Source organism: Venturia canescens, chromosome 11, assembly GCF_019457755.1.
Source record: "Venturia canescens isolate UGA chromosome 11, ASM1945775v1, whole genome shotgun sequence".
Lineage (NCBI taxonomy): Eukaryota > Metazoa > Arthropoda > Insecta > Hymenoptera > Ichneumonidae > Venturia > Venturia canescens.
This window is the reverse complement of record NC_057431.1, coordinates 12,771,001-12,790,726: the sequence shown is the minus strand read 5'-3', so window position 1 is coordinate 12,790,726 and position 19,726 is coordinate 12,771,001. Positions and strand designations below refer to the sequence as shown.

The following is a 19,726-nucleotide window of genomic DNA, read 5'->3' as shown; positions in this document are numbered from 1 at the left end:
TGATAACGCGGCTTCGGTTGATCGATATGTTCATCAAAGCAGAGATACCTCGACTGGAGAGTTTAAGGCTCCGAAATTCGTAATGATAAATAAATAAATATTGATGCACGATGACGAGCAGAGTCTCGCCGCGCGGTGTGTTATAATAAAGAAATTACCAAGAATGAGATCAAGATTTTCTGTATACTATGAGAATTTCTCAAAAAAATCACATCCATACAGATTGTGATGACGCGGTTGCGACGATGATGATGATTATTATTATTGTGCGTGTCTCTGTTCTGTATGTACTACAGAGACTCGGATGAAGAAACTGTAAATTCTGAGATGCATGAACGCGAGGGAAATGTGAGTGTTCAACCAAGTGTGTAAGTGAGCCGAGACACTCGCAAGCAACGAGACGTGCAGCAGCAGCAGCAGCAGCAGCACACCGTACAACCGAAATTCATGTGTACGTATACTATATATTATTATGTATATGGATATGCTGGTATATCTGTGTATAGAGAGTCGCGAAGAGCGAACGAGAGTAAGAAGAAGCTCCAAGTCGTCGTGCGACACTATGAGGCAAGGGTGCGGGTGGATACGCCTCAATTAATTTGCGAGGAGTGATGCGCGCACGGCGTCTCGCCTTGAAGAACGATCTACAGCGAGAAATTTTGTCACCAGAATGAGCGAGAAAGAAAAATAGGTATATATAAGAGGGACGAAGAAACAGAGAGGGAAGTGCGAAATGCGCTTCCGGAAAGTTGCTCTCGCCCTTATTACAGCGGATTTTACTCTACTTCGTTTTTTACTCTTTTTTTTTCATCATCTTTTTTATCCCTCGAGGGGTGTGTACTTAATTGCGAGTTTTAAGTAATTAGTACGCGGGACGACTTTCCCTCAAGGCAGACTTGTATTTTTTTTTCTTCTTTTCTTTTTCATCTCTCGTCATCGCGCGTATATATACCGACGCTGCTGCAGCTCTTCCGGACTCGGAACTCCTTACGCGAGATTATACCTTTTTTTTCTCTCCTTTTTTTTCGCTGTCTCCAGCCTCTCTTACAACGAAATTCGCGCATGCATGTATTTCGTAAATAGTCCACGATGAGAAGGTAGGACATTATTCTGAGCCACGGTTTTCTACAAATAAAAGCAGATATATATGCTACGAAAAAGAGAAAGAGAGACACACACACACACCCACGCACCAGCGGCTCTCGCGATGGACAATTATAAAAATAATTGTCCAACGCTCTGCTCTCTTTTCGAGTCTCGAAGCTAAATTATTTTCTATCCATATATGCGGTAGAGAATCTTCTATATGCGTATACAATATATGGGGACAATCGCATCGTCGAAAATTGAATGAAGGATGATCGATTATATTATATAACTTCGAAGTCAAAATATAGAGCCCAAAATTATTTTACCCATAACACTGTTCTGATTTACGTTTACCGGTGTTGAATATTCGTGTAAACGGCTTTAACCCTTAGTGTGCATCTGGGATCAGATTGACCCCAAAATTTTTTTCTCACATGAATAGCATTTACAGATGAGCATCGCATAAGTCAAACTCCCAATATTAAGGTCGATCCCCTACGACAACCCCAATCAAAAGTTATGTACCGTTTGCATATTAAAAGGGTTGATAATTCGTTCGGATCGTAATCAATAACTTTGTAATGACCCTATATATACGTACTCGGTGCCAGCAGATATAGTACAAATATCATTTGCTTTCGTAAAATTTATTCTAAAGGTATTTTTGATCTGACGTCGCGAATAAATTTTTTGACGGAACTATCCGGGCTACGCTTCAACACACAGAAAAGATTGCCCATACAGACGACATTTGCTTGTTCGCTTGCAAAATATATCCTATGCAGCCTAAACCTTCGTACTTCTCGAGACTATATATCTGTCAAACTAGATGGTCGATCACCTTGATTTTTTTTCACAATATCTGTGATATCCTGCTCTGGCTCCTCCTCGTTTTTTATAAACTTCCTAATTTTAGTACTAGCAGTAGAATTAATAATGTGCTGTTTGCCTATGCATGGTCCATATGTTACGTGTTAATTGAGTCAACTTCAATTACATATATCTCGGGTTCGGGATGGTGAAACTTGTTAAAATTTTGTAGAGGTGTTGTTCATATGTTAAACAATACGTATGCCAAATTTAAATGATTTCCTAATTTAACTGTCTCGTGGAGGAACCTCCTTAAGAAATTGTTATCCCCTCTCCAAAATAAATACACTTTTTGGAACGGTTCAAAGTGGACTATTTTTCCCTTAAAGCATGGATTCTTGCTCTGTAAAACTCTGTAAGGATTTTTTTCGAAACTCAAAATTTAATTTTTCACGATTGATTTAACCGAAAAAGTGTTTTTTACGCGCGCACTATCAACTTTGAGCACGTTTTCGAACAATGAAAAAAGATTTTTTTAGAAATCCGACTTTGCAGCCTTAAAGTTGGATCAATTCACTGCAAAAAGTGACTAAACCCTTTATTCCGAAAAGCGCATAGTTACCGAGATATTCGATGTCAAAAATGACCTGAGCTCAAAGTGACCCCATGTGCACGAAATGTCTCGCTGTGAAGGTGTGCACACTAATAAGGGCTAAGAAGCATAATTACCGGTACATAAGTATTTCATAGCACAGTAATTCGTGCAAACTGAAAAAAATTATATCGCCAACGACACTATAAAAATTAAAATTTTCAATTACAAAGATCAGACCTGTGTCCTTGAACTATTTCGAAAAAAATATTCTAAAATTTAAATCCTTATGGAATGAAGATCCTTATGGAATTAAAATATTTTCTGCACGTTTGAGAGCTGCGGACAATTTTAATAGAATATCCAATCGCCGAGCCAAATATATGCGGATAGAAATAAAATTCTTGGAGCAAGCCATTTGATCAATTAAACAAAATCGCGTCGTAAGCCGGTGATACGGTGAAAAAAAAAAAAAACCAATTCAAATGCATCGAAACTCTCGGTGCATCGTCCCCGCGAAACACGCGAAACGTATACGTACTTATCAATAATCGTCGTACACATACGTATGTATGTTTCGAATATAAATTTGTGTGTTGTTTGACAAAGAGCATATGGAGACTCGAGTCTGTATGACACCTCAATTCATCAATGTTGTACACGCCGAGAGAATAAATGAAGCTAGAGTGCGCAACGCTCGCGCGATACGCCCTCGCGCCCAATGCGTTACAGTTACCCTCGCGTTATATAGCGTCGGCGATAATGCAATGTAGGTACGTGTCATATGCACACGGCTGAATCACCGCGATATCGCCGTACGGAGGCCAATTGCATTGGGGGTGTCAAAATGGCATCTCGTCTGCATGGTCGACGAGAGTGCTGCTGGTATAAGCTCCGCATCGCATCCTCCTTTCTACTATTGCAATTACTATACACTATTCGCGACACTTGCTATCTATACAAGTATAATTACAAATCGGTGCAAAAATTGTGCAATTATATTTTATAATGCGTTCCCGCACTCCGCTATACTGTTCTATTTTACTTGTGTATTCCCGATGTCCACCGATTTTTATTAAGATTTCATTAAGGATGAGTTCAAAAGATGAGTTTTAGGAACCATTAGCTTTTTCACTATACACTCAAAAAAGAAGTCGTTGAACCTGAACGCCCTATTTATTGGGACGAAAATATGGTGGATCGCATTGTTTTTGTTGTTGAGTTAACTTGATTATTTGTCAAATTTCGTCTGAATGGACCTTCGGTCGATGGAAATTTTTCTCTGTGAGCTTTTTTTTATCAGTATGCATACGCCGATATACTCGATTTTTCGTTTATTTGATCTACTGTTTTTGTTGTTTTCCCCCGTTTTTAATCGAGTGAAAATTTAGTTAATCCATATTGTGGGTGTAATGTTGAAAACACGATAACGATACTCCATTCGGGGTATCAACAAACTCTCGTTACAAAGGATGAAAAATACATTTTTTGTTATTCTATTATTAGTTTTTTGGAAATTCTTTTATAACACATGGTAATATTCGGAAAGCGACGAAACTCTAGAAAAAAAGTTTTCGCGAAAATCGATCTTTGGTTACTTTGTTTTTCTATATGAAAAGTCATACGTATATAGGGAATACAAGATGCGAATTAAGTGATGTGCGGCAGGTGGTCCACTTGACGAGAATATTACGTAACATACGAACACAAGCAGTCATCCGTGTGGATATAACAGAGTCTATTATATTATAGAGTGGCATAGACGATTTATCACACGTGCGTACATCAGTGCACATTCCCAAAGGTTAATCCGACGCTAACGAGCAATTGGTATAATTTCCGAGATGAGCAAACAAACAGAGGTCCATCGGGGAGCTCGCGTCTCAAATCTCGTCTGATAATTGCATAATTATTACGTAATTAGGTGAAACAAAAAAAAACGAGCAGTGTCTTTGAGAGGTGGTAAGAGAGAAAAGTCAGAGGGTGAAAGTAGGTAGAAAAAGGAGTCGAAGATCGAAGAATCGTCACTGCGTAAAAGTCAGTCGAGTTCATTGCAGGCTGCTGAAGAAGATCGGGGAAGGGGGGTTGACTGACGATTTTGTTAATGGAGAGGGATGATGATATATTGTGAGAAAGGCTCGCAAGAGTTTCGCGAGGTTCAGGGCGCGAGAACGAAAGTTGTCTCGCTTCAACTCGCCTTTGCGAATCTCTCTTTCACCGGAGTACATATACGTATATATTATTATCGTAGTCGTGTGTGGTTTTTTTCATGCATTGTTTTGGGTCGTTGTTCCACGCCCGTAATAGCGCCTCGTATGCAGCGAGGAGCGAATTGGGCACGCGTGTGTGTACACTTTTCTCCTTTTTTTTCACTCTTTTCAAGCAAAGCTCAAGAGCTTTGAGCGCGTTTCTTTTGGTTTCGACGGTGTAGCAAAAGTGCACACGCACATATAAAGTGTGTTTATTATCGCGTCGAGTGCAGACGCGCCAAAGGGGCAAGGGAGCGCTGCCATTTTTTTTCTCAATGTTGCGCGCTTAATTACCGTGTATTTATCATTTCTATGAATATACCTCGAGCACTCGAACACGAAAAAAACACACGAACAAGAGTCGTTTTTTCCATTCGTTAGAAATTGTTAACGAAACTGTCGACGCTTTATGCTTCTTTTGTTTCTCATTCAGTATAGGTACCGGCATCCGACCTGCCTCGCGCTCCTTCATGACCTCCGACACTTGTCTCGTGAATTTAATAGGACGTGTACTACAATTTATCACAAATGGACGAGTGTCAATTTCTCAGTTTTAATAGCTTTCGTACTCTTCTGTTTTTTCCTCCTCATTTTTATTCATCGCTACTAAATAGATATTAGTTTTTTTTTTTTTTTTATTCAACGCAATTGGCGGAACAGGTTTATATCAAGGTAATCGATGCACTTTCTCTGACAATATTCAAACAGAAATAGCAGAACAAACGGAATTTCAAGCATTTTTGACTTTGGCCAAAGCTTGGGTTGCGAAGAATAACTGGTTAAAATGTTTTTGTCGATGGACACTCTATGCTGCGTGATCTTGCAATTGTTTCGCGCGCGACGGAAGAATCAAAAACGTGTCTGATTCCGACAGTTAATTCGAAAATGGCAATAAATAATAATAATTTATTACATTTTCAAAGAAGATTTGAGAAATTGTGAGCTTGGAAAAAAAAGCTTTTTTTTTTGGATCGACTGTTTTATTCAGTTGGAGATTAGCAGGGGAATAGTTTTTCGGAGCGATTCCCATCGATAAACTCATCAGACAAATTCTTAAACGATATTCGAAGAAGAATCGATAAGGAAAAATTGATTCGAAAGGTTTTCGTACAAGGAATTCGTTCATGAATGCAAACGAAGTTGAGTTTTATTGCGCACTGCGCGCGATACTGGCGCGAGTCAAGAGATAAGCCTGACACGGGAACACTTGTATAATCGCATCAAATATATTTGGTCAGCCCCGCGGTACGAGGCGAAAAACAGAAATAGGCCCACCCATTCCTTTACGGATGACTAGAAAAATGAGGATTTACTCGCACGCTTAGTTAACATCGAAATCTATTTGCACGTATTGAGTTATTGATTCACGTGCGCGTCTTCGTAAATTTCAAATTCATTTACAGTCGTAATTTTCAAGAATTGATGCTCCTCTTCGATGTTATGGAATTTTCTAGAGCACCTTTCAGCGCGTGTATTCCACTTGTTTCTTATATCTATCATATATAAAATATTAAGTCATTTGGCATCATCAATCTTCGGCCGATAAAGCGAGAAACGTGTTCATTCACATGGGAAAAAAACTTTTTCACTTTATGACCGATTTTTCGACGCCTTGGAAAGATGCGAATAAATCACTGTGCCCTTATTTAACCTTTGAATTGAATTGACGGGAGCATACTGAGAAAAAAAAATCGTTGCAACAACTAAATGTCTTTGGTCGATATTTTTGTTGCTTTATCTAACTAACATCCGCTTATGCGATAAATAAGGAATAGTTCATTTATCCCAAATACTAAATTTTTGTTTATGTGAATTAACTAATCGAGTAAAACCAAATATTTTTCTCGTTGAACATTTATATGGGGATTCAATATAAAATTATTTTCGTAGCAACATAATATGACGTTACGGTAACCCAAATATCGTCACATAACCCTTCATATTTTGTGAAATTAAACAAATATTTTGTCGTGCGTATGGTGGAACTAAATATTTTAGTTAAATTTAACATTTTTCAAGTATTTCAACCTTTCTCAGTGTAGGACTGTCAGTAATGTGAATTATAGCTGTTTACCATTCCCCTACATTGAACTTTTCTAAAACTGACGTAAACCCAACGATTTGATTGTGAGTAATTTTTCAAGTTAGGACTTCCAAAATACATTCTTGGAATTTTCCAGGTTCATTCAAATTCCCATCAAACCTATGTCTGATCTGTCTGATTTTTTGTATGAATTTATTTTACGAATGTGAAATAACCTACTTGTGTCAGCAGGTAAAGAGAATCTGCTCAACAACTGCAGCGCATATGACTTGGCAAAACACAGTTTATCGAGTTCAACAACGAACAATCGATGCCAAATATTTTATCTTCCTTCATTATTCACAAGTTATAAAGAATATGAAATCTTTTTAAGAATAATTTCTTCTTTTGATTAGAATCATTTGAAATATAATTATGACTTGTATGTAGTTTAAATATTTTTGTTCAGCATTAATTTCGAGAATTTCATCGTGTTCCAAAAATCTCATGATTTTTAGGATATTTCGAAACGTTTGTTTTTTTTTTTTTTTTTAAGCGGAAAATGTTTTCTTGATTGAATATATGCGCGATGAAGGATGGTTAACCGAGGGGTTATAATCGTTCGAGTAGGTGAGTTAATCACGCAAAGGGAAGACGTAATAAAGGGGTCGGCCAATCGACATTAAGACAAATCGTGCGATTAAGATCGCGTTAAATTAATCGAGGTCGAAGGGGAGGGACACGCGGAAGTTGTGAGCAGAGTCTCGGGCATGCGAATCGAGCATTAGAGACGCAGTGAGGCTAGAAAATGTGCCGAATAGAGGCGAAACAACGGTGCGTTTCTCGATGAATTAATTATTCTATTTAACAAGAATTGCAAAATATTGCGATGTCGTAAAAGAAAAAATTAATTAATGGTTATACGTTTATAACTAAATTCACTAGTACTCGAAGCGAAGGGATTTTTTTTCGCGGTACTGATATGGAAAATCCGCCATTTGGTTTAATCGGAAATTGAATTTTTTCCTCCGTTTTTCTACTCCAGCGAGAAATACGCCGAGTTTAAAAGCCAAAGGGCGAGCGAGAGGGGGAGGAGAGTTTGTGTCCCATTAAGAACGCATTAGCGTCGAGTCGCACGCCGGGTTAACTGATTGGCGTGATATAGGCTCTGTAGTGTGGGGTGCGGCACACAGCTCAAACGACTTTCTCGTAGAGGTTAAAATATATATACGCTCATAAACAAGAGCTAGAATGCAAAAGGGTATAAAACTGAGATCACGAAATGGCAAAGTGTTGCCAAGTTGTATGTGGCGCTTTTATTCAAATTATGTGAATAAACAAACTACGAGTGCATGTGCACCATTTTCGCTTATTCGCTATACGTTGAAATTCATTTTTGAACCGTAAACTTTAAGAATACAATTGCGTTAGATTCTGATATTTGATTTTTCAATGACAGCAAATACTTCACGTATAAAAAGACTCGTGAATAAAGAAGGTCATCTGTGAATGAATTATTCGCGACTCATCAGTCTCTCAGATATTGCAGCTTCGTGCAAGAATAATGAAACACTATTCCGAGCGAAATATAATCCTGAAGTAGAAATTTATAATTTTTTTTTTTTAATTATTATTATATTTTTGTTATTGAAATGAAAAAATCTACGAATTTGTCCAATATCTTTTGTTTGAATTTTTTCCAACTCGATTTACGAGTTATTATTTAATTATAATTGAAAATTGTTTATCAGAAAATAGGTAATTGAGTCTACAAAAATGCGACGATCAAACCAAGAACGTCTTATGTATTCGGTATACAAGAATAAATGTATCCGCGCATATTCGGGTGGGGATCAAATGTTGGGATGGAGACGGTTAGATACACGACTAGAGCTTTGAATGCCGAAAATAAATAAAGCAGAAACTGCAAGGTTCGGAGGACGTTTACATCGAAAATAGAATGTAACAATCGCCCATAGGACGCGATTACTAAAATATCGATTTTTCGAAAATTCGACTATCACTCTTTCGATTCATAAATTACTACTGTCAGCGATACTGTGAAAATTCACAATTTTACTGACCAAATATTACCGAGGTTGAAATACTGAAACACCAAAAAATCTCCAATTTCAAACATCGCCATTTTGACTTTCGCCTTTTCGAGCTATCGCTATTCTGCATATCTAATTTTTATAGGCTCGAAAAATTCACTTTCGATTTTTTGCCACTCTACATTCTGGTCTGTCTGTAAAAAAATTATTCTCCATTTTGAATTCGAAAATATGAATTTTTGACATTCGGATGGTCTGTTAAAATATTGCATTCGAAATGAAAACTATTGAAATATATATTTCCGGATAAATACGAATTCGAAGAAGGAATTTTTGATTAAACACGCAATCTGCTGAATAGTCGATATCGGGAATAAGAATTTCGAATTACTTATTTTTCTCCAAACTTATGTCACAAGTTTAAAAATTTCGAAATATCGACCGTTCTACAATTCAGTTATTCGACATGTTGAATACCACCCGCATATTCGAAACTGGTCAACGAGTGCGTCGCACCAGGCAGCAGGCCAATAATATACGCGACTCGGTGATGAGGAGAAGAAAAGTTCGCCGAGTATGCGTAGCCGCGGAGCAGGTGACCGGAGGTAATGCGCCTTTTGACGTTTAATTAATCTCGGGGACTAATTTGTCGGAGAAATGAAGAAGAAAAAATGAAAATATGTTTAAAATATAAAGATCGAGATGGTAGGAGAGAAGGATTGAAAAAGTTGGGAGCATACGTTGGTAGTGCATGTGCGGATGGATGCGATGCGGATGCGGAGGTAAAATCAACGAAATACTTCGACCGGATATCTGGCAGTGGGATGCGTGATGGGAAAGGGCGTATTTTTCTTCATTTATTCCCTGCCCCTTTTTATTTCTGATACTTCTTCGTGACCGCAAAACACGGTGGCAGGAAGTTACGACGTTTGTGCAACGACATGCGCGGGGCTTACGTATGTGCCAAAGACGAAATAACACATCCGCGCACAAGCGTAACATGGGAATTGGAGAAAATCGACGGCGAGTTCGTGCGAATTTACGACTTTGCATCTTAAATTTTATTGCCAGCCTAAATATATTATTGAGACAAAGAAAGCCACAAGAAGAAATACAATCGGACCACCGGATGAGTAAGTTTCGTAAACATGACAAAGTGAGAAATCGCATAGTGCTGGGCATACAGAGGGGAAAGCGAGAAAACGTTTTGCTCCGAGTCCGAAATAGATCGAAAAGTGCACAACTCCCCGGGAAAAGATGCGCGTTTGAATACGGAAAAAGGGAAAGGGGCACGGCTCTGGGAAAAAAGGATGCGGTAAAACGGGAGCAACTTTCCTCGAATCTCGACGTGAGGTCGACCAGAATTGATCTCTTTCCACTCGATGTACGTATACAGTTTAACTTTTCGACTTTCCCTCTTTCTTCTTAGCGCACGAAAAACACGCTCAGCCCTCTTATTTCGCCACAAAATAATTTTCGTATCCCGCAGGTTTGAGGTCTTGAAAAATTTCAAGTTCCCATAGATCGCGCGGGAGGCCTATAATTCACGAGCCTCCGATCCCATCCTCTCCGACTTTTGGGGCTTGCCAAATGTACGCGATGAAAAGTTTTCAACCGCAAACACCCAGTTTTATGAGAAGTTTCGAGTACACCTCGAGTTCCAAGTTTCCCTCAACCGTCCAAATACACAGCAGGTACACATTTATTCGTATATTTACGTACATAGCTGCTTCCAGTTCGTTTAGCTGCCTCAGGCTTTTTCGATGCTCGAGCAGTCATATACGCAAAGTTCGCGCTTGACTTCCGCGATACCAAGAGCGAGCCGCATCTCGTGCTCGATGCGAGTTCTTGCTAATTGGACGTGAATATTATCCCTCTTTGGTCAAGGCTCGAACCACCATAATATCCTCAGGCTATCTCGACATTCGTTGTCCCATCGAATCACCAAAAATTTCACCAATTCATTTCCCTCTCAACGTGCCAAATTGTCTCGACTACTGTATATACAAATGAAATCTCCCAGTCAAATGATTAACCAAATTTGCATCGTTTGTTCAAATTGTATTTTGTATTTCGAGCCAATATTATAGAAACACGGCAGTTCAAAGAAAATTTTCAAACAGATTCGGTGACTCCTTTCCTCCAACTTCAAGTCGTCGCCGTCGGAATACCGCAATTGTCGACTAATTGTCGAATAAAACGAATATTCTCTTTGATTGAACCCTTCGAACGGAGGATTATCGAAACGAAAACGAATGAGTTTTTCTATACGGAACCGCACCAAACTGCGCCCTAAAAATGACCAGCAATTCGCAGCGACGAATTGATATATTTTTCTTTTATCCTAACATTACTCACTGTTATGGCAGCTTAAGATGATAGAAGATCACCACTGAAATTTGACTACTTCCCATGCCAAAGTAACAACTTGAAAAACAAAAAAAACAAGTCAATTCTGTTAAATCAGTTTGTTCGTTGCAGAAGAAATTTAAACTTCTGCGTAAAAAAGAAATTTCAGTGTGTCGATACACTTGAAAAAAAAAACTGCATTACCACTTTGGAATCATCGTAGACGATGACATTCTACCGCGGGCAGCAATCGTTTGCTCAAAAAAAATATATAAAAAGAAGTATAGCGAAAGCATCGCTGAAAACGAAACGTATTTTTTAATAATAAAAAGTGTTATTGTGCAGTTTGATTTTTCATGAAAAAAATGGTTCTGCCGATTATAAAGGTTCAAACTTGAAATATGTTTAGTGCTTCTAGAAAACTTTACCGATACTGAAATCTTTGTTTTCCTTGTACAATTGCACGTAAAGGGGAATAAAGGATTGAGAGATAAGGCAAAAAAAGTCGGGTGCGTAGTCCACTGAACGATTGTTAATTTGTCGCAGCACTTTTTTATTCCAAAGACCGGCACGGAAGTTTAAAGAGAAAAAGAAAAGAGGAGAGCTTTTTTCTCTCAATGCGAGCATACTTCGAATAAAGTTCAATCGAGCACGAGTCAATTTCACATATTGTATCCATTTTTTTATGCGAAAGATATTTAAGTCGATTCATTTTTTTCAGGTAAGTCAACAGCACGACTTGGGTTCCATTCTCCGTTGCCCCTAATTACAGGTGCCCTAAGATGAGGAAAAAATACTGGGCTTTTGAAGTCTTCCGGGTTGGATGAAACTTTGATCAACATTGATAAGATATTCGGCTCTGAATCATCTTTTGCAGACCGGAAATTAAAATGAATTTTCGATGTTCATATATTTTTATTCGGATACTACTCAATACCGTTTTCGAACGATTTTCCATGGTCGCTTTTTGGTTCTATGTTTCAGGCTCTTCGATCGACTAGCTTATTAATATTTTGGCCGGTGCTTTTCATTCAAATGACCTAATTCGTGAAGAATTTTACGTAACTTGAATTAATCGGGCATCCTTTTCACTTTGTGCTTTCGGACAGATAAATCAAGAAAGTTTGGCCAAGCCGATTGCACTGTTCACAAATCAGATTTTTTCTTGGTCACGCATCGGGTTTCTGAGACCCGATCAATCGAAGCGCAATTTCAGTAAAATTACGTTTGCATTTTCGAAATACTTTGAACACTGATCGTTGATCGTTGATGAAAAAAAAAACCAAAAATCTAATATAGGTATTCGGGTTGATAGAAAAATTCTAACGGAAAATTTTTTTATCAACGACGCTTCGACAGTAAATATTGAAGATTACCATATTGTACTTGCTTGATACTTCAACGAATATTTGATGAAACGTTCAATCCCAAACGGGGGTTTCAAGCGACTGCTCTGTTTCTCAGCTGCGAGAAAGAGAAGCGTTAACATATAATTGGATTACTCGACAATATAACGTCGAAGTAAAATAAAATGGATAGGACAAGTCGTTGGAGTTGGATAGATAAAATAAATATGAATTTTTTTGGATTGAGCAAAGTATACGAAATTGTTTCAATAGTTTGTCTGCTGTACGGTATTAAAGTCTCGTCGGTTCGAGCAGGTCCTGTCGAAATATTTCTTCAAAGTTTAGCCTCGATTGCACCACCAGAGCGACCCATTTTTATCGCGATTCTGGGTTAATTAGCGCGCGCTCGATGAATAATTAGCGCGATCCGATGAGAGGAATCATTTAAGAGAAATGCCGTTGAATTGTTTTTTTTTTTTTTTTCAGTTCTTGCTCACGCGTCGGTAATACGCGAAACCAAGGGGAACGATAACAAGTGTACAGTTTAGCAAGAAGTGGTTGAGAGTCGTAGTTGGGAAGAGATCCGAAGAATACGTTTCAGTGCAAGAGAGGGGAGAAGGGTTATGATGGACGACCGTAAGATGTACGGGGATCGGTCCGAGAGAAGCGTAATGTCTGAATAACACAGCAAAGAGTTTAAAGCCTTCGCTCTCTCCCTCTTTTTTCTCATTTCTCTCAATCTCTCGCTCGCTCTCTCTCTCTCTCTCTCGTGTTTCGAGAGGAGAACGAATTTCATGAGTTCCCTGTGGTTGCGTCGTTCAGACTCTTGTGTAAATATCACGAAATAATATTCGAAAGTCCGACGAAAAAAAGTTTAGCTAGAACGAGGAACAAAGAGCGCGTCCGAAAAGAATTGCAGCTTCGAAATTAATTCAATTTTGTTCTTATATATATTATTGATCAATTTTTTTTTGGAATCGGTGCAATTGTATACCGCAATATAAATTATGCACCCGTATGGCCAAAAAATTCATACCGAAATTGCTACATTTTAAATTTATTTCCGAGCTGTTGATCGAAAAATATTTTAGCCTTCGTTAAAAGTAGAACGATTGTCAGGTAAATTGAACTGCTACAAATGTATGCATTACCACGGACTAAGAACGTAGAGAAAATAAAGAATCGTTGTATATCCTTGAAAAAGAGTTTCTCTTTCCATCAGTTTACCTCTCAATTTGGATCGATAGCATCATGAATATATTTTTTCACATTATTCCAAAAAGAAACGAAGGCTAAGGAAAAGATAAAAGATTCGTGCCGAACGTTTGAAAGAATTATAATATATTTTGCTTTTGTCAAAATGTATATATTTCAATAATTATTTAAATCGCATCGAGGAATAAATAGATGCAAATCAATTACGATTTGAGAGCGCCTCTAAAATAATTTTAAGCAATATAATAAGATTTTAAAAAATTTCCTCGAAATCCGGAGCAATCGTTCCATAAATATAAATTTAGTGTATGTGCGTATGTATGTAAGTCACGTAAAGGCACGTACAGGAGGAAGGTGGCAAACGTGTCGGTGGCACTCTGTGAGCGAGTCTCTCGTCCAGGGGAATTTGCATTCTTCTCACCGGGACACGACGAGAGAGCTCGTGGTACACGCGCCGCGTACTTTCAACGCGAGAGGATCGCGGGGCAAGGAGAAGAGGGGTGGGGGCAGCGAGAGTGACAAAGAGGGAATAAGCCTTTTAAACCAAAATGACTCGCTGTATGTATATAATATACGTATATACACGAATCTAGGTACTTTCGGAGATATATAAATATCTGGATGAACAAACGCCAACGCTTATGCCCCGGAACGATAGAATATTTATTGGCACGAAATTTAATGGGCCGCGAGAATTTTGCGCCTGTAGTTGAGAGATTCGAGTTTTACTCTCGAGTTTTTGAATGGAGGGGAGAGACCCCACACGCAGCGGCGTTCTCTTTATATTTTATTATTAAATTTCCCATTCGATTGAGTAATATATTATGTTTATAAAAAAATATATTATCGTATATTAAATGATACCACACCGAAACGTATGATAAAGAAGAAAAATAAGATAGACAGTAATAGACGAAAATTAATGAGAAAAGTATGATATTGTGTTTTGAATCGTGCCAGATTGGAATTCCGTAGGTATATACGTCATTCAAGTAAAGTGAAATTAATTTTTATTTGATAATTACCTGATTTTCTTTATCTCCGATATGTGGTACACGTACTTTATTGTACGAAACGGCGATACCTTGTGTGTGTGTGTGTGTGTTTTTTTTTCATTGTTTAATCAAAGTTTTTACATTGTGAAGGATGGAATGATTGAGGATTATTTGTGTGTATGGTAAATTTGGTGCGGTTGGCAAGACGAAAAAGATCAACAAATCGAATGCAATTAATTGATTCTTTAATATATATATATATATAATATTGTATATATAATATATCATATTATATATACATATTCATATGATATATATGTGTATATATTTTTTGTTTTTCATATATATTCGAACATGATCCACGACCTCGAGTCGTAACGCGAGCGAGCTAAACATATATTTGTTATATTTACACATCGGGAAGAGGAGCATCGCGTTTTTAAATTTAAAGATTTAAAACGAAAAACAAAGAAAAAAACATCTCGTGGTTTGTTCATTAACCATATTTGTACAGAGCGCATTATTTCGGATTAATTAATACAAAGAAAAGATTTTTCTTTTTTAGTCATAAAACTTCCTTCGATTTATCCTATTCTCATTGCTCACCCACTCTCGCTCTCTCCTTTCCTCTTTCTTTCTTTCTTTCTTTCTTTCTTTCTTTCTTTCTTTCTTTCTTTCTGTACATCTCACGCTCTCTCTCACTCATTGTTGGGCGAATTTTGCTTAGAATATGATTAAATAATACTTAACGAAGGATCGTGGGAGGGAAGGATAATTTTCTGTTTGGCGTTAGTGTACGTGTCGCTTCGCTTTTGTTTGCTCATCTTCATCGTCCATATTCTCGTACATGTTTGCCCACATTTGCGTGGGCGCGTGTCCTATCGGTGGGTCGTTCTCGTACCATTTTTTTTCTCGCATTCACTACTATTTTTTAATTGAGATATCTCGCGCGCGCGCGCGCACGCGCACACGTACACCAACGTTGTGCTTTTTTTTCCTCCGTACGAACGGTACATCATTCCATGAGTATATAAATACGTGTGTGTTTGTGCGAGTGTCTGCGTTTCTCTCTTCTTCTTTTTTTTTCTTTTTTCAAGTTTTATGGATTGTTTTTATATACATATACATACAAAACTTAAAATAAGCGAGCAATTACGTTCGAATGCACGTCGCGAAAATGAAATGAATGGTCGTATTTCCATCGCAATTGAGCGGGTCTTGGTTGACAGTCGTTCGAATGTTACTAAAATTGTACAAAATGATAATAATATGAAATAAAATAAAAAATAGTTGGTCCGTTTCCGCGACAGCGCATTAGAAACATCGTTCATTTTGTTTATATCTCAATCGTTATATTTTTGTCTCGCTTTGAATTTTCCATTCATATCCGCCATTAGTTCGTGCTTGGGTGTACGGGGCGGTTGCTCGATCACAATAATATGAAGGAAACGATGTCCGATAGGCCCTGTATACAGGATCATAGTCACGGATCAGTATTACATTCGAATGGAATAATTATTATCATAATCGTAATGAATATTAAATAATAGTAATAGTAATAGTAGCGATATCAAACGAGAATTATTCTCGTAACAAATTGATCTCCGAGTCACAGTAATGGGACACGAGTTTTTCGCCGAGATGGTCGGCTTTTCCACAAATGTCACACACACAGTACGATAACCACAATGACACTCGCCAAAAAAAAAAAAAAAACCCCCAAGAAGTAAAAAAAAGGAATTTCACAGGAGATAAGAGCAAACGATCAAGTATGGAAGAGGGGGAGAGAGAGAGCAGCATATACCGAAGAACGATATTCGGTATGGGTATCGGACAAAACGGGTTACGAGATACAAATGTAAGTGATGCTTACATGTGGGCGAGTTGTGGAATGGCAGAATGATGTTGAGCCAACGAATCGGGGGATGGTCCTGGTGAGTAAACACCAGCACCGTGCTGTACGACGCCCTGTTCACCTCCCTGGGGCAGGTACATCGAGATCATTTGTCTGAGATCACCCTGTGGTTGTTGGCTGTGTTGTCCCATGTATTCCCTTTTGATATTGGATACAGGTCCGGCGGAATTAACGCCGCCACCGCCACTTCCACCGGAGGAACCGCCGCTGGGTGTCGGCGTGTGCAAACCGCCGCTCGCCGGACTCGTAGGTTCGGATTTGACGCTGCTACCGCTTGGGCTATGACTGGACATTTGAGAGCCGGGTTGGGCCTGATGATAAGGCGAGGGTGAACCTCCGGGTATCGTTGTCGCCCCGTAACCACCGTAACCGTTCATGTAGCTGTTTATGGGACTTGGACTGCCTCCCCCCATATGGTGGCCCATGTCGTAGCGAGGATATCCGGCAGCGGCGACTGCAGCCGCAGCGGCACCCATGTGTCCGCCGTAAGCGTGTTGTTGATAAGCCGCGGCCGTCGGGTCGTGCATCATGTAACCGTTCGGCATGTATCCATTCGGCATTTGATAAACGTCCCGGGGCAGTTGAGACTGTTGGGGTCCACCGGCGGAGCTGACTTGGCGTTGATCGACTCCTAGCATGCCACCGACTCCGGTAACACCACCGCCCAACGGGAATTTGTCCTTCTTCAAAAGAGTCTTTGTCTTCCTTCGTGGCCGGTACTTGTAATCGGGATGTTCCTTCATGTGGACCGCTCGCAGCCTTTTGGCCTCATCGATGAACGGACGTTTCTCCGTTTCGCTGAGCAGCTTCCACTCCGCTCCGAGTCTCTTCGATATCTCGGAATTGTGCATCTTTGGATTCTCCTGGGCCATCTTACGACGTTGACCTCTCGACCACACCATGAAAGCGTTCATCGGCCTCTTCACCCGATCGATGTTGTTGTTCTTACTCGTATTATTGTTGTTGTTTGGTGGCTGATGCTGTTGTTGCTGCGCCTGTTGTTGTTGGGCCTGCTGCTGCTGCTGCTGCTGTTGCTGCTGGGAATGCTGTTGTTGCTGTTGCTGCTGATGAGAATGATGCTGGGCAGCCGCGGCAGCCTGTTGCTGCGAGGCCAATGCGTGCATCGTTTGATGTTGTTGCTGCTGTTGCTGTTGTTGGGCAACCTGCATCGAGGCGTAATGATGCTGTTGGGCGGCCGCCTGATGATGGTGCTGCAGGCTGAGACCACCGAGACCTCCGGAGCTCGGAGGACTTCCGGAAAGAGCCGGACTATGTACTATCGAGCCAAGTGGCCCGTAAGGCGATACACCCGCGTGATGGCCCATCGGTGCTACACCTTGATGAGGATGTGGAGGCATTTGGCCGTGCATGCTGCTGCCTTTCAACTCCGTATCCATCGTTAGCATATCCTCCTCCCTGTGCCCGAACAGCTTGCCGCCCTTTTGTATGAACTCGTCGCCAGGGAAAATAACGGACGTTATCGGTTATCGAGTCGCTCAAGGCCGAACCACCGTGTCTCAATGCCGCGCACGCACGCACATACACGCACACGGCTATACCTGCTTTCTTTTAGCCCTTGCGACGAAAGCCGGATCTCGCGACTCACCCGATAATTAAGATTACGCTCGTACGGGATGTTTCGCTCGCAAACATCACAACCGATTTATTTTTCATCGACCGTTGATTGTCCCTCTGATCGCTTCTTCATCCGACTCGAGTACAATTAAAAACGGAATAAGCTTATATACGTCACTAGCTCCGCTCCAAAACTGGATGCACTGATCACACTTGATATTATCTCGGCTTTTCTAACCGCGCGGCCACTGCTAGTTTCAAGACTGCACAGTTTCGTCGATGCAACCTTTTGATTCACGCGTCACGTCGCGACGGACACCCGTAATTAAACTCGAGTATAACCGGCGTTCGATCAATCGATTCTCAAATGTCTCGAACGACACGCCGTTACATTTACGAAAACACAATAAAAGTCGCGCAGATCCTGGTACTGTTTCTTTTTTTTTTTTTTTTTTTTCTTCTTATTCGTTAACGAAAGGCTATCGAAAGTTTATATCCACAGTACAAAATAAGCTACCAACCGATATCGTTGAGCGCGTACGCGAAACAACACACAAGGAAAATCACAACCTACGCAGTGTTTACTCGTTCTAATAATCGGTAATGTTTCGTGTTATCGACGATTCACTGGTATATACATAGCTATTCACAAATGAATGTATTTATATATTGGTATGATTATTTATTATTAACACGATTAACAATGGGTTCACTTTTGTCGCTTGTTTCAAACCACCGAACAGGATAAACAATAAGAATTTCCTTTCTCCCGAGAATCGTGTCGATGTAACTGGGATGACCATCAGTGAATAACGGGCACGCGCACGTTTTTTCTTTTTGTCGAGCGAGCGAGCCGTGTTAAGGTACCTCCACTCTCTTCAGAAGAACGGAACCGTCTGAGCATTTGTGGGTTTCGCTTTCGGGTCTCCCGACTCTTCGTTAGCCGACGGAGAGAGAGAGAGAAAGAGAGCCCGGCCGTCTGAGCGAGAGAGAAGGAAGGAGCATGGCCAAAAGAGGGGGAAGTACCCTCAACGGGGCTCACTTCCTGCCGAGGCGGTCGCACAGTTTCCAGCCCCCCCCCCCCCCCCCTTTTCTGCCACCACTCTTCGGTGCTCCGCTCAGCGTCTACCGTTCCTCCCTCTCGCGGTCGTTGCTTCGTCGTGGCTCGGATCGCGCCACTCCACGACGTCGTTATCCCTCCACCGGACACCCCACCACTCGGCCCAATCGTTTGACGGAGCGCTCCCCGCTCTCCCAACGAACGTATACGAGCCTCGGAGGAGATTCTGTCCCAGCGAAAATTGCCGAGAACAACCGAAGGCAAACGCGACGATCGATTGGCGAGCGAACCTGCCATCATTTCTTACGACCAATGGAAAGCCCCGATGGATCAGAGGGGGGCGGGGCTTCGTTCGGTGACGTCACCGAGGCGACCTCTCGCGTCACTGATCCTTCTCTACCTCGCTCTTTCTCTCGTGCGAACGAACCTACGAGCGAGTGAGCTGTATATAGGA

General features: G+C 40.3%; 1 protein-coding gene across 4 annotated transcripts in view; it reads right to left on the bottom strand.

The window, feature by feature from the left end:
- Positions 1-19,133, bottom strand: part of LOC122418498 (transcription factor SOX-2-like) — a 117,266-nt gene extending 98,133 nt beyond the window's left edge. The window contains exons 1-2 of one of the 4 annotated variants that reach the window (XM_043432742.1): positions 16,596-19,130; positions 14,721-16,187 (exon numbers count right to left, since the gene is read on the bottom strand). In XM_043432742.1, coding sequence (XP_043288677.1) covers positions 16,073-16,187; positions 16,596-18,043 — 1,563 coding nt within the window. In that variant the 5' untranslated portion in view covers positions 18,044-19,130 and the 3' untranslated portion in view covers positions 14,721-16,072. Of the gene's footprint in view, positions 1-14,720; positions 16,188-16,595 lie in introns of those variants that run through there. The other 3 variants (XR_006262521.1, XM_043432740.1, XM_043432743.1) reach the window with 3 other exon arrangements.
- Between the last annotated feature and the right edge of the window lie 593 nt (positions 19,134-19,726).